This window comes from Oreochromis niloticus, linkage group LG16 (assembly GCF_001858045.2).
Source record: "Oreochromis niloticus isolate F11D_XX linkage group LG16, O_niloticus_UMD_NMBU, whole genome shotgun sequence".
Taxonomy (NCBI): domain Eukaryota; kingdom Metazoa; phylum Chordata; class Actinopteri; order Cichliformes; family Cichlidae; genus Oreochromis; species Oreochromis niloticus.
In genome coordinates this window covers 13,913,452-13,928,751 of record NC_031987.2, presented here as the reverse complement: position 1 = coordinate 13,928,751, position 15,300 = coordinate 13,913,452, and the positions used below count along the sequence as shown (strand labels likewise).

At 42.9% G+C, this 15,300-nt stretch overlaps 1 protein-coding gene across 8 annotated transcripts in view; it reads left to right on the top strand.

The window, feature by feature from the left end:
• Positions 1–15,300, top strand: part of LOC100689756 (disco-interacting protein 2 homolog A) — an 88,813-nt gene that overhangs the window by 40,002 nt on the left and 33,511 nt on the right. For 7 of the 8 annotated variants that reach the window (XM_025903884.1, XM_013272652.2, XM_013272651.2 and 4 more), the window contains exon 2: positions 12,932–13,003. In XM_025903884.1, the coding sequence (XP_025759669.1) occupies positions 12,932–13,003 (72 nt within the window). Of the gene's footprint in view, positions 1–7,649; positions 7,886–12,931; positions 13,004–15,300 lie in introns of those variants that run through there. The other variant, XM_025903885.1, reaches the window with a different exon arrangement.

Here is a 15,300-nt window from a genome sequence, read left to right as displayed (position 1 = left end):
TGGAAAATCAAATTCCTTAACGCATGCATATACGCTGATCAGGCATAACATTATGACCACTGACAGAGGAAGTGAATAACACTGATTATATCACCATTGTGACACCTGTTGGTGTGGGTGGGATATTTTAGGAGGCAAGTGAACATTTTGTGCACAAAGTCGATGTGTTACATCAACATGCATTTGGAACAGGGTCATGCCAAGGCTCGCTGATGCACGTGAGGAGGAAAGGTTGACCCTTGTGGTCCGATCCAACAGACAAGCTCCTGTAGCTCAAATTGCTGAAAAAGTTAATGATATTTGGAGAAAGTTGGTAGAATACAGAGAGCATCACAGTTTGTTGCGGATGGGGCTGCATATCTATAGACTAGTTATGGTGCCCATGATGACCCTTTTCCACTTCCAAAAGGGTCAGCAAATGGGTATGTTAGCATCCGAACTGGACCATAGAGCAATTCAAGAAGGTGGTCTCGTCTGATGAATCACATTTTCTTCTACATCACGTGGATGGCCAGGTGTGTCGCTTACCCAGGGAACACCTGGCACCAGGGTGCGTTAAGGGAAGAAAGCAAGCCAGCAGAGGCAGTGTGATGCTTTGGGCAATGTTCTGCTGGGAAACCTTGGATCCTGCAATCCATGTGTATGTTGCTTTGGCACGCACCAGCTAACTAAGCACTGTTACAGATGATATACACCCTTTCTTTGAAATGGTATTCCCTGATGGCCCTGGCATCTTTCAACAGGATAATCCGCCCTGAGACAAAACAAAAAAGGTTCAGGAATGGTTTGAGGAGCACAAAAACGAGTTTAAAGAGTTAACTTGGTCTCTAAATTCTCTAGATTTCAGTGCAATTAGCATCTGTGGGATGTGTTGGACAAATAAGTCTGATCTATTGAGCCCCCACACCATAATTTAAAGGACTTAAAGTACCTGTTGTTAAGATCTTGGCGCAGCCACCACAGTACACCTTCAGGGGTCTGTCCATGTCTTGATGGTTCAGGACGCAGAAAAAGGAGGATCAACACAATATTAGACAAATTCTCATAATGTTATGTCTGATTGGTGTACAATGCATATTAGAAAAGAAATGCAGAAACTTTATTTGTTCAGTCAAACAAAGTTAAACCGAATAGTGGAGCTGGTTTTATGAAAGTGCTCTAATATTTATAATTATAAATATTAGAGCACTTTCATCTTCACAGCTTCACTGTCAGAGTTATTACACCTGACATTATTACAGGCTACAGCTTGCTAGTTCATTAGGTCTTTGTTGTGCTAGAAAACCATCTTCCTTGTTCCCTGTATTTGCAGAATAGATTCACATTTATGTAAATTTGATGAACTGAAAAGAGGCAGTTTTATATATATGATGCCAAGAAAGTGCCTCTCTATATTTGCCTATTGAGTTCAGATATAACCTGTTTTTATCACCTCTGCAACGCTGGCTGCATGTGTTGTTTGCGAGTAGGCAGTGTTGTGCTGTTTATAGCTCACGGTGAATGGTGTTTCCGTTTGTTTATTTACAGAATTATAACAGGATGCAAACAAAGAATAATAGCAACATTAGGGTTCGTGCTACCAGCCAAAGCAAACAATTTAAAATCATCGCACTGATCTCCGGAAAGTGGTTGTTTTTCTTTAGTATTTGTTGTTATTATGGATTCAACATATAACAGAGGAATCAGAGAAAAGGATCCACTAATAAATGAAGTGAAAATAATTTTTAGATGCTGCTCCAGTTATGAGATTAAAAATCAAACCAGGCCCACCCTTCCAGAAGAGGTGACCTCTGAAGATAACCGCACTCCTTGCAAAACAGTGCTAACCACTGCTGCTGTATATTTATAATTATGTTTGGCTGTATTTGTTCCACATTATGTGTCCACCTGCTTGTTCTGTTGACCTGCACTGTTGCTGTGTTTATCCTCTCTCACCTGGACAGGCCCGCTGTGCTGTCTGTAAAGAGCTACGGATATATTTGGAAACATACCATTTCACATCTGTTGTGATGACAGGAAATAATGGGCCGATGGTATGTTTCTTTGTTGGACGGGTAAACAGAGGTGCATACACAGTTTCGTGCAGCCACGCATTGATGCTGGGCTTCCCACCAAGACCCTGTCATGAATCACAGGCGAGGAACAAAAGACCTCGCCGTGCGGCTTGTTAGACTTTGACCAGGGCTAGTTAGCTTTCGCCCTTACGTACGGGTGCACAACCAGCACTTCTGCAAACACCGTGCGCTGCGTCTCTGACACTGCAAAGTGTATCTGCGTGCATGCCCATTAATTGGATTGCCACGGTGCCCGTGTGTAGATGTTTTTTGTGCATTTGTGCAAACACGCCCAGCGCTCTCCCACCCGGCTATCCCTCACTATAGCGAAAGTGTTTATGTATGTGTGTGTACATGCAAGGAGCTTAATGGCTAAGCTTGTGTCAAGCCTGTGAAACATGGCCATTCATATGGTAATAAGCAGGCAAAGAAGCAGACAATAAATCTCCTTATATCCTATGAGAGGTGAGCCACAGGGCTGGGAGCTTAAGATGGGACACTATCCGACTCATATCTCAAACGCCAGGGATACAGGAGTTTCTCATCAAAGAGGCTGATGCTGCATTAATCTGCTTCTGCTAAAGAGGTGGGTGATATCATCAGAGAGAGAAAAAAAGTTCTGTATTATGGTAGTAGTCTGCAACTGTGACTGTTCTTAGGAACCTAAAACCATCTTGTCTTGTGCAGAAATTCCAGTGCTTTTGAAAAACGGATCAGGTTATTTAAAATGTGGGGCAGAGGGAATGCATGGTGCATGTGGGGCTGAGCACAGATCTAGCAGCAGGGTTTTCCCACTGGGAAACTTGACATAGAGTTAGTGAAGACAGGTTGGTTCAGTCTCCAGTTAGTTAGTTGCCACTATTTTTGCTCTATTGTGCTCACCACCGCAGCTCTGCTCTCTCCGTAATAACACCATCAAGTTGGATGTGTGGGCCGGTTGACAGCAGCACACATGATTTCCTGCAGCATCGAGAGCCACCGCTGGCAGAGAGGATTTATAAGCATGTTACTGGAGAAGCGAGCCATCAGGGAGTGCAGAAAGCTAAACATGTGAAGTACAGGCAGTTAGTCCATCACAGTGCTGCTCGTTGACTGTGAAGACGTTCTTGTGTTTCGGGGCAAACTCTCAGTTTTTTTCAGAGGCTCCCACACTGGTCACGCTTGTCACACAGATATCTCGCTCTACAAATCACACACTTCGAGTGGCGCGCACACTAAAACACAGGCAACATAAAAACACCACAAAGAGACTGTGTTTATTTATTTTAACACCCGAGCTCTGCAGGAACTACACGATATATAATTACCATTGCTCTATTTTGACAGCTATAAAATTAAAGTTTTTTGACTTGCTCTTGTCGGTGCTAAAACCTTTTAGCAGGCTTAAATTGAAAAGTAAATGTGAGCAGAAAATTACAGTCTCAACAGGAATACACTGTAGACTTATTGATTACTTTCACCATCAGCACAGGTATTGTAGCAGCTTATTGAACTGTGTGTACAGTTGCCGTGCGTGACATGTGGATAGGACCGAAATAGACGCGTGTTTGCACATCGTGAAACTCTGGCTGAAAGCCAGAATAGCAGCACATCGCTCAGTTAGAGTGCAGCTCAGTCAAGCCTGCGTGTCATGTGTCTTAATGGAGCTGAGATTAATATGTTTGGACTGCAGCCAGGGGATGCTTGCGAAGACCCTCACTGATACAAAGCAGTTCCTGCAACTTTATGCTACCCGTATGAGCCTAAACCCCAAATCTTACTTTAAGTCTGAGACTAAAATGCAACTTTTAAAACGGCAAAAATGCCTCACTTCCCCAAGAATGTCGTCATTCTGAAAATGCGCACACACAAGAACACACACGCTGAGGTGACCGGTTCACTCCGTCTTCCCCGGGGCTTCAGGCTTTTAATTTAACATAAACTAATCACCACACTGTGTCAGCTTTTACATTTTTGTGTGTTCGCGTGTGTGCGCCGGCCTGACCCCTGCTCTGCTTTGGTATTCGCTCTCGAATTGATCTGCATCTGCTTCTTTGTGGGAGCTGGTGTAAGCGTTTTGCGTGTGTTCCTTTGATGTGTGCGCGTACAGTATCAGTGTTTATTTGTGACTGTTAATTACGCCCCCCCACCCCGCTGCCCTCCCTCTCTCGTCTGCTACCCCCAATCAGTGCACAGCTGCAGGGCCCCCCTGTGTAAGGCAGCGCTGCATCTAATGTCTTATTATTCACGCTGTCTGTCTGCTCACCAGCCGCACAGAGCCTGGGGGATGGAGGGGGATTTTAGGCTCTCAGTGTGTGTGCATGTGTGATGAGGGGGTTATGTATTAGCAAAGTGGTAATGGAGGGTTTGTTCGGTTTCCTAATTCGTTGGCACTACTTAATTAAAAGAGATACGACAGTATGATTGAAGCTGTTGATGGATGGAGACCGAGAGACGCCCAGGCGGTTTAGGATCATGGTTATCTGCGTGCGTGTGCGCGCCTCTCTCAGCATGTGTGTCTAGTGAAAGGAAGAGGAAGTCATTACCTTTTAATCATGTCCTCTGTTATTCCTCCTTTTTCTCTCTCCTCTCTTTTTTCTCTTCATCCTCTTTTCTGTCTTGAAACTCTCCCCAAATCCCCCCCTTTCCCGTTTTTCCAGCTGGCTCTCACTTTCAAGCTCCTTGTCATCCTCAATCAACCCAGGTCTCTTTTCTGCAGCACTTATCCTTCTTCCTTCCGACCCTGACTGTCTTTAACCTTCCACAAGGATGCATGCCACATGAATGATCTTACACTGTGCATTCGTGTCATTCAGCCTGACTTGAGCTGTACAAAATAATAAATGTTCAATCGCATCTTCTTATCGCCTCGAGGTTGTTGTTGTTTTTTTCTTCTTTTGAAAGGTACGACATTGCAGTGTGCAGCGGGAAGCCACATTGAGCATGCGAGTCAAAATTATTTGGTCTGTTATTGCTAAACTCTCGTCCAGTGTACAGTGCAACAAATAAACTTGACTTTACACAGCACTGTGCAAAGGTTGTGAGTCACCCATCATCTTATTGTATTTTTCTTCCAAGGAGCCAGACTTGCTTGCAATTTTTTTTTTAGTAGTCTTGAGCAACAGTTCTCCAGGTTTTCTGAAGGTTTTTCTGTGGACATTGGCTGCTTTTTCAGTCATTTTCAGTCGAGTTAACGTTGACCTATGAATCATTCATGTATAATAAAACATAAAGTCAAAGTCAAATTTATTTATATAGCACATTTAAAACAACAAATGTTGACCAAGGTGCTGTACAATTAAGATAATCAAAAGAAATAAAAGCATAGGGAAACATGATAAAAGTTAAGAAAAAGAATCATAAAATTAGAAGATTTAAGTAAGAAGTAAGATAAATAAAAGTAATACAAACTCATTCTGATTTAAAAGCCATGGAGTAAAAGGGAGTTTTGAGACAGGTTTTAAAAGTGTCCAATGTTGAGGAGGTCCTGATGTGAAGGGGCAGTTTGTTCCACAATTTAGGAGCAGTCACAGCAGAGGCCTGATCTCCTCTGTGCCTTAATCTTGACCTTGGGACAGCCAGGAGCAATTGATCTGCAGACCTCAGTGATCTTGCAGGAGTGTACCAATTTAAAAGATCAGAAAAATAAAAGATCAAAAAACAAACAAGTAATAAAATCATAAGACAACTTTGTTCAATATTAGTTATTTGCAGTGTCTTTAGGCACGTTGTTACAAAATCTCTCACTAAAGAAAGAATTTGAAAAATGTCAAAGATAACACGGTTTGGCAGGCATACGATTATATTTTTGCACAAATAAGGTGTTTCCCAAAGAGCTACAGTGTTAGCTGAAATATCTGGTATATCTCAGCATGGTACTAGTATGTCCTTAAAAAGTTTGTCGAAACTGGACAAGTGGAGGACAAAAGCACAAGTGACAGGCCTAAAAAACAAACTACAGCCGATGAACAGTATCTGACAGTCATGTCCTTAAGAAATAGGAAAAAATCCAACAAAGGCCTGACAGATGCATCTGGCCCTTTAGTTGATCCCACCTACTGTTCTCCTCAACATCATTGAAGCAGTGTGGGATCATCTTGACAGGGAACTGAACAAAAGGCAGCCAACATCTAAAGAAGAGCTTCGGAAGTCCAACAGAAAGCGGTGCAAGAACAACCCTGGTCACCTCAACAAACTGGAGGCAGCACTTTGTGTCCCATGTATCACAAACAGCCTCTGACTTTAGGTACGGCTTCATATTTACACAGATTCTACTAACCTAATCAGGGCTTTTGCCTAAATTAGAGGGATTGTGGAGCGCAATTATGCATGTATCTGCAGTTTATCGGTTTGTACTAAAGGCAATGACTATTCCTAGATGATTAATAATGTCTCTTAAACTTTTCTTCTCTTAAAATTTATGAAAAACTCCATTAACACAGCAGCGTGAATGTAAGTTACGTTCATTCATGAGTGATCTGCCTACAGAAATGATTTCTCAACCACCTTTTGTCATATAGGTGGTAAAATCCAGTCGACTAAGTATGTTATCATAAATACAAAAAATGCCATTAAATAGTTACTGTTTTCCTTAACAACAACTGAAATGACCAATTTGTTACCAAATTGTTCCTCAATTAACTTTTATATTCAAATCAATCAAATAATTGACAATTTTTACATGTATAAATTCATAATAGTTTCATTAGGTTGAATAGCCTGTGATCATATTGTAGATGACTAACCTAAAATCTATGCAAAAAACAGGTGAAATGATCTGCTGTCTTTTATTGTGTATCTGCGTGTGTGCGTGTGTGTGTGTGTGTGTGTTTACTAATCCAGGTTCATTAGTGTGCATTCTCTCAAGCAATAATGCGCTTAATTATATTCAGGTATTCATTTAAACTCGCTGCCATAGGGCGAATTGGTAACTAAATCCTAAAATGAAGTACTAATGTGCGCACACAGAAGGCTGATAAGCCCGGTGGGACTGCTGTCTCCCCCCAAAAAAGAAATTTAGAATAAAACAGAATAAAAAGGGGACAGCTTTTTCCTCTGAATCAAAGGTAAACCTAATCCTACCCAAGCATAGCTTCTGTTTTCCGCGAATAAAAAAAGGCAGAATTGGCCATAAAGCAATGTTTTTGGAAATTACAGTCAAATTTCTACAAACAGAGACGGGGTGGTGGTGTATTTAAAGACAGGCGTGACCTGGCTGTCCGTGTGGATGCGTGTGGTTACAGCCACCCTCTAACACTGCTCAGAAATCTAAGGCTGTGGTTTCCTTCACAGAGGCAGATAACCATTTTTGTGTACTGTAACATGACCTGTATGGACGTGTTGTAACAGGCCAGCAAACCTTCGTTATAGTTGTACAGTGTGTGAGAGGCTGGTATGTGGGAAGGTGGGGGGCAGGGGTCTGCTTTTGACACCCTAATCCTGCAGCCTAACGTGGCTTTGTAGAGACCTTAGCTGGGAGGAGAAACAAGGGATGGAGGGAGAGAGAGCAAGAGGGGGGAAAAAGGAGGGGTGTATCAGGGGCAGTGGAATGAAGAGGGGGTGTTGGGAGAGATGGTTTTTGAGAGAGGGCGAGAGGGAGGGGAGCGATATGAAGGCAGGATGAGGGTGATGGGGTTTGTTCATTCCTCCTGCTCTCACTATGAAAGGAAACAAAGGATGCTGAAGGGCCTGACTTATGACAGCAGGACTTCTTAGAGTTTGCCTGGTAGCCCGTTTTAGCTGGTTAGCCTTGACTGCCTGAAATCTGCCGCTGGCCTTTTCTTCTGCTGCTCCTCTATCTCTCCATCTGTGCTGAAGACATCTCCTCGCTTCTCTGCATCTGGCTTCTGCATGTGAGTGAATCAGCCTCTCTTTCTGCGTGTGTGTGTGGTTTAGTTTAATACGGGTCGGCTGTGGTCACTGTACACTTTATCCTTTTATTTTACTTTTTCTCCCTGCTGCTTGCTTAGTGTTTTTGTCTTCTAGACGTCCTATTAAACTAGACATGTGGTCGAGCCTGTGGTGCGCTGCTCTGTCTCCATCTATCCGTCTATCTCATCCTCGTTTTGTGTCTGTGCTCTGTTTTCTCAGCAATGACGGGAATGTTTTCTAAAAAAAAAAGAAAAAGAAAAAACAGGAGAAGATGCTCATTTCAGCTCAGCTGATGACAGGAATAATTCCCCAAACAGGTCACTTTGGCTCCTCAAATGATCGGCTGCAAATATGCAGTGAGAATGTGACGAGATTTAAACGTGTGTTTAGGGTAAAGCTTAATCCACGTGTGTAAAACTGACAGTTGTTTGCCAGAGAACTAATGCTAAATGACAGCTGGCCACATCTGCTTTTTGCTGGAATCATCGAGCCTAGAGAGCAAATGCCGTCCTGCCTAAATATTTAGCTGTGGATTTCTGCGGCTGAAGGGCAGACGGCTTGATTGCTGGCTTGGCAGCTGCGTTGGCACATTGAGGGTCAGACTGGCACAGGAACTGACATTACGGATGGGTGGGGCCACCTACTTGGCTGGCGGTCACTTCAGAGAGGGTAGGAGGGTGGTGCAGACGCACAAGGGGTTTAATTATTCGACTGCTGGTTGGGGGGAAAATGGACACATTTGTACAGCATTAATCACCAGAGCATATGTTTATCGATATGGTTAATAAAGCTTCCCCATGTTCCATCTACTCGAATGGAAGACTTTTTCTTTTTGCCTTTTCTGGTATAATAAAATGAATATATTTGATTCATCAGTCAAAGCAAGCTATAGATAAAAGGCATTTTATCAAGAGGTTATGATGGACTTCTCAAATATTAGATGCTTTTTAAAACCTATTTTTTAAATTTGACTTTTAAACCAGGCTTAAATGTTGTATATTTTTTTTAAATCTGTCTTCTTCATGTTTTTTCATTGTTTCATTTTAAAATGTGCTTATAAATGAAGTCGATGCACATTTTTCTAATGTTTTATGAATCAAACTATTAGCTGATTCATTAAGAACGGTATTTGGAAGCTAACTGAGGTAAGAAAAAACTACACCACAAACAACGGAATCAGACTCTATGTAGGTCGAGACATGTTATCATGTGCTTCTTTCCCTGGTAGACTCATAGCAAAGCAAGCACACAGTCTGCCATCTACACACACACACACACACGCACACAAGCACTCAGAGCTGCTATCTTTCCTACTTAGTTTGTTTGCTCGAGGTTTTGCACGTGAAAGTGATACAAAAGGATAGAGTTGAGAGCCTGAGTTGACACCTTGGATCTAAAAGAAAAGAAAAAGGACGAGTTTGACCTTACAGATGTACCGTTACTCTTCACATTAAAGTAACAAAAGTTTAATTATATATATATCCCTGATTTGCTGGTGCTGACTTGTAGTGGAATGTGCTGCGTTTCAGTATCTCTCCCACCTGATTGAAGAGCTCCATCTGGGGAGATGCAGGGCAATTCTCTAATGGGCCTCATTGGAGAAATGTCTCCAGTCAGTAGCTATCAGTCAATTATGCTCAATAGCCATCAGTCAATTATAGTCCATAACACATAGCAGAGAACAGCAGGCTCTCTCTCTGTCACTGTTCAGCATGTCACAAGATTGGCCATCTATCCTTTTTTTTACTCCCCCCAAATTGGATTCTGGGTGAGAGGAATGTTGACCGTAATAGCATCGGGTAATGTGCCAGGAAAAAAAGCTTATGGCCTGAGATGAATGACATTTTGTCACTTCTGATGGATGAAAGTTAGCCTCACAAGACTAGCATTTATACTTCCAAAAAAAAAGAAAAATCGGGGCAGAGATATCACTCTGTTGTTTTTATTTTTCCCTTCTGGGAAGCTGGAGACGTTATTTGAAACGAGAGAGTGTCTAAAGGTAACAACATGACAGGGATGGTTAGTATGTGTGGACAGCGATCCCTCAGCGGTTGGGATAAAGGTGAAGAGGTGATGGTGGAGGGGTGAAGTGGGAAAAAAGAGAAGGTTTTCCAGCTGAGGCCCCTCTCTTTCTCATCCCTTCCTCTTGTGTTTTATTTATTTATTTATTTATTTTTGGACAGTGTCAAGTTCAGTGTTTGCTTCACCTCCCTGGTGCACTTTTGGAGTTGTAGTCTTTTCTTCACTGCTCAGTACATGGCACAGCCTGTTGTAAGTGCAGAAGGTCAAAGGGGGTCAAATGGAGCGTTTGCCCTTTTGCTGTAAATATACTGCAAGTTACTGTGAATCCATTGTGGCTGTGCAGTGTAGCATAGATGTTACGTTACCCTCTGTTCATCTTTCCATCTGTCTCCGCCCCTCCACCTTACTATCCTCGCCCTCTTTTGTTATTCCCCAGGCAGCAGGCCACATATTGACCCTTGACCCCTCCCATTTTCCTCTTATGGAGGCAGTCAAAGATCAGACAGAAAGGGGAAATGGAGTGTCTGTCTGAACGATGCACATGCGATGCAAACTCACACACACATACACACTTAGATTGGACATATTGTAATCCTTTGGTGCCTCAGCCTTTGTTTTGCTTTTTAGATTCGATTTAGGAGGTCACTGTCGCTGACTCAATACCTCCATATGTAATGACTATGCTGTTTGTTCCCAGATCAAAAGATTAGCTTCACTGAGACATAACTTGATGGATCGGGGTGTGCTAGGGCCTGCTTGGCCACTGAGGCTGAGAATTTGGAGCTGCCGTAGAGAATAGCCGTCCATTGTGTGCTTGTCAAGCTGGTTGGCTGCTGTGGTGTGCAAACTCAGACAGGCTGGCACACACGCAGACACGTACTGATGCACGCGCACACAAACACACACAAACTGAGAACTTATCACCAGAAAGAGTCAGTGTCAGGTCAGCCGACTCGGCCCGTGGACAGCGCTGTATTGTTGCTGGCCTCTGTCTGTCCTGCACATTTAACAGTGCAGGCATTCAGCGGTTACTGGTGACTCAGGACCAGCGCGCTGCGCGGCAACCAGCGGGACCAACAACACCTGCCCTCACACTGTTGCACTGTTGTGTTTAAGAGGCTTAAAGACCAACAAGCAAAGGGAGCCACGTGAAGAATTTGTTAGAATAACCGCAACATTACTAAATACATTTCTAAAGTAGATGCACAGAAATGGGATGCACTGTGTGACCAGGCTGAGGTTAAACAATAGTGACCTTTTCTGAGACTTTATTAAAGAGGCAAGAAGCATAAAGTATTCCCTAAGGTAGAATCACATGAGAGGACGTTTAATCAAGTTTTTTTTTTTTTCTTCAGATAGCTTTATGGTGGACTACATCCTTTACACTTGACATCCAACCTCATGACCCCAACTGAGAGCCTATAGAAATGGATTTAAAGAGCACAGTGTGATATCTATTCAAGTGCCAAAACCCAGTGGAAGCTGATATGGAAATCTTCCTTTGACTTTTATGTTCATTACTAAAGGGTTAAAAGAAGAATATGTTGCACCAAGTGGCTGCTTGGCTGTACAAACAGCCTGGATGTCTGTCAGGCACATTTTCCCCAAAGCACCTCCTCTCTTACAGTTTTGTTGCCAGTTCTGTTTGTTTACATCCATCTTCAGAGGTGTTGGAGCTTGTTAGAGAGGTTACATGGAAGCATAACTGTGCACTGATGGTTTGTGTTTGAAGAGAGAAGCTGTCAGTCAGTCAGCCCTCTCTGATTGAATCAATGCGCCTTTTGTCAACAAAAGTCTCCACCCCGTCAGCCTCCTCCTGGCCCACAGCAGTGCCTGTTATACAGAAACACAATGACATTTTACAACCACAGAACAACCCATGAGCCAGAAACACTCCGAACTCAGCGACCTACTTTGCTGTCTTTTGAACAGACCTCATGTGGACACTGATGCCTTGCAACATTTTTGGCCTTTTGGTGACACTGTCATTTAGTGGTGGGTTCATTTTTTCTAAGCTTTTAAGTCACTCTGAAAAGATGCTGTATGTGTTTTGCAGCCCAAAAAAAAAGGCCGAAAAGGCGTGGCTGGTAAAGAAATGTTTCAGATGGTCTGACCTTGGCAGAGCCCTGATCTGAAAATCATTCGTTCAGTGTGGGATTACAAGTAGAGGGAGAAAACACTGAGATGGCCTAAATTAACAGGACAGTAGCAAGTTTTTCATGCTTGCAAAGAAAAACCCATCAGTCACATTTAAAAATGTTGGAGAAGACGTAGCCTCATCAAATATTTTACTTTGATTCATGTTTTTGTGCTTTCATCACTTTGTGTGAAATTAATAGAAAAAGGAAAACATATTCATGGCATTACACTTCATAATTATCATCTTTAGTTTGGTTTTATTGCTTGTAACATTGCACAGTTGTATATGACATATACGACGCATTAAGTAATAGCGTATACTATACGTTATTACTTAATGTAATACCTCGACCCTCTCTCTATCTAACCTCATTTGTCTCTTTCTTCATTTATTATATTTAACTTCCAGGCTTGGAAAAGCTTACGCATTGATATTCTTTTCAAATGTGACTCCTAAATGACGCGCAGCCTCCGATCTTATTTAACATACTTTGTGGAGACTGACTGAGGCGGACCCGCGTAGTGCTGACAGCAGTATTTTTGACTTTTTTGGAAAATAATGAGGGGGGAAAAATTCCAGATGCACGAGTCAAATGATTTTTTAAATACCACTTCCTCAGCTGACACCACCATTGAGCTATTCAGAGGCAATTCTGCACATGAGCATACTTATCAGCTGTTTTTTTTTCTTTCTGTTTTTTTAACTCTAGTGCACATGAACAATTAGGAGAGGGCTGGTCATTTGCAAACCCAACCTGCTTCTGGTGCTCTGTGGTGCCAGTGTAACCAGCCCGGCTGAGCTAATGACTCATCTCTCTCTCTCTTTTGCTCTCCCTCTCTCTGTTCCTCTGTCTCTGTCTGTACAGGGGACATCACTCAGAAGGGCTATGAGAAGAAAAGAGGCAAGCTGTTGGCACCGTACATCCCACAGATACAAGGTAAGGTACACAGGCCTGTGAGAAATTCTCTCTATTAGCATAGCAGTTAGCCCGGTGTCCCTACAGCAGCAAACAGAACAAGAAATGGGATTTTAAAAGTTAACAATACAGAGTACAGGATTAGCTTTACTTTTAGGCTAAAACAATCCTCTTTATAGTTTGTTGAGACGAGCAAAACAAATAATTTTAATGAGTGGATTATCACAATCTAGACTTTACTCAGATGGTTGGGGGGTTCCTGTGATCTCTGGTGGTCATGTGACCCTTGGCTCTGTTAGCCCTATGTCATACTGATTTAAAAACACAAAAAACCAAGAGGAGGAAGACACAATCTGAACACTATCTGAACATATTTTTCGATGCTGTTCCAGTAATGCAAATGCTGAGTTCTGTATTGTGTGATGATGCGTTGTTGTGGCTCAAGAGTTGGTAGTTCGTCTTGTAATCGGAAGGTTGCCGGTTCGAGCCCCGGCTCCGACAGTCTCGGTCGTTGTGTCCTTGGGCAAGACACTTCACCCGTTGCCTACTGGTGGTGGTCAGAGGGCCCGGTGGCGCCAGTGTCCGGCAGCCTCGCCTCTGTCAGTGCGCCCCAGGGTAGCTGTGGCTACAATGTAGCTTGCCATCACCAGTGTGTGAATGGGTGGATGACTGAATGTCGTGTAAAGCGCTTTGGGGTCCATACGGACTAAGTAAAGCACTATACAAATACAGGCCATTTACCATTTTGTTTATTAAGTGGCCGCTTTCTTAATTTTTTATTTATTTTAGCCAGCTTGTGCATATTTGTGCTCACCAACCTGTGTTGGGCAGTAGGTGTTTGGAGAAGAGAGGCAGTGTGAAGTTCATCCGTGGTATTTGACTGGGCTGGGAGCTTCTTCTGCTTTTTTGCATCCAGCGTGCTTCTTGCCCCCGATTATGCAGTCGTTTCTGTTGCTTCTGGCCGCCTATAAATCGAGGTGGTTTGCGGCGAATCCTAAAAAGGAGCTGCTGTCTGTATTCTTCATGCTTCTCCTCTATCTATCTAGGGTCCAGAGGAGTTTTTGGTTTGGCCTGATCTCTCGACACTAAGCCTAAGTGGAAACCAGTCTGGTGTGGGCTCCTCGCACAAGGGTTTCCACTGAAGTTAGCAGGGCTGTTATTTAGCTTAAGGCCGATCATCATCTTCATTCTCCAGCTCCCTATTTCTTGTCATCACATGGGGCGGTGTGTTGTCTTTTTATCTTTCATGCTGTAGTTCATTCAGTCTTTTTTTTTTAAATAAGAGAAGTTATAGATACAGAGTAGAAATCACATTGCTTATGAGTCAGTGATATTCTTTATATACAACAAATGCACCTATTGGGATGAATGAATGTGTTGCTATTTAGTGCTGCTTCATTGAATCAGTGGTTAAGCCTTAGTAGCTGCAATGTTAAAGTGGTTAAGTAGACTATGTGTTTCTGCTGACCTCCGTATACAATTTCATAAGCTGTTTTACTGCTTTATATTTCTCTGTTGTCATCACTTGTTTATATTTCACTCTTTGGGCTGCAAACTATCGCTGTCAGTGCTCGCTCCTCTATGCAATAAAACTGGATAGCTTTCTTGTCTGTGTGTAAAAGAAGGTTTATTAGCATAAAATTAAGTTTCTACAGAGAGCAGCCTTGAGTTATTGTTCTTATTTATTTACTTTTTTTCCATTTTCAATTTATGAATACAGCCATTCGCTAAAGCACATTTGAGCCTTGGAAGCGATACACACGTGTCATCAACCACCATGCCGTAAGTAAGCGTTGGCATCAGACAGGTGGTAAAAATTCATCAGGGCCCACTGTGGACCAATAACGACATCTGCTGTGATGGAGCACGCCTCTTATTGGCTCAGTGTGGCGTGTGTCTGTAGTGTGTTCTGCCCAGCAACCGGGTCTGGTGTCCTGGCTTGTTTAATAGACCTGCTTCTTCTGGGAGGTGGGGAAAGGCCGTCGTGTGACTGAGCTGTCAGAGCGGCTATATGAGGGACCAGCATATATTAATGTGTGCGTGTGTCCATGCTTGGTGTGGCTTTGAGTCAGACACCATACGATGCATGTCTTTAAATGTCCTCAGGCTTTATTTTGTCCGTGTAATGTTCGAAACTCATGTTGTTTTGTAGGTTTAGTTAGAGCGTGTGAATGTTGCTCAGCTTTGCAGCGTGTCTGCTGCTGCTGTCTGAGAGTTGCTGACAGTGTGGAGCTCACTGATCCCCCACTAAGCTGCCGCTGAAAAGCCAGGACGGTCTGATAGCTGACTGGCTGGGTGTCTGATGGAACAGCAAGCTA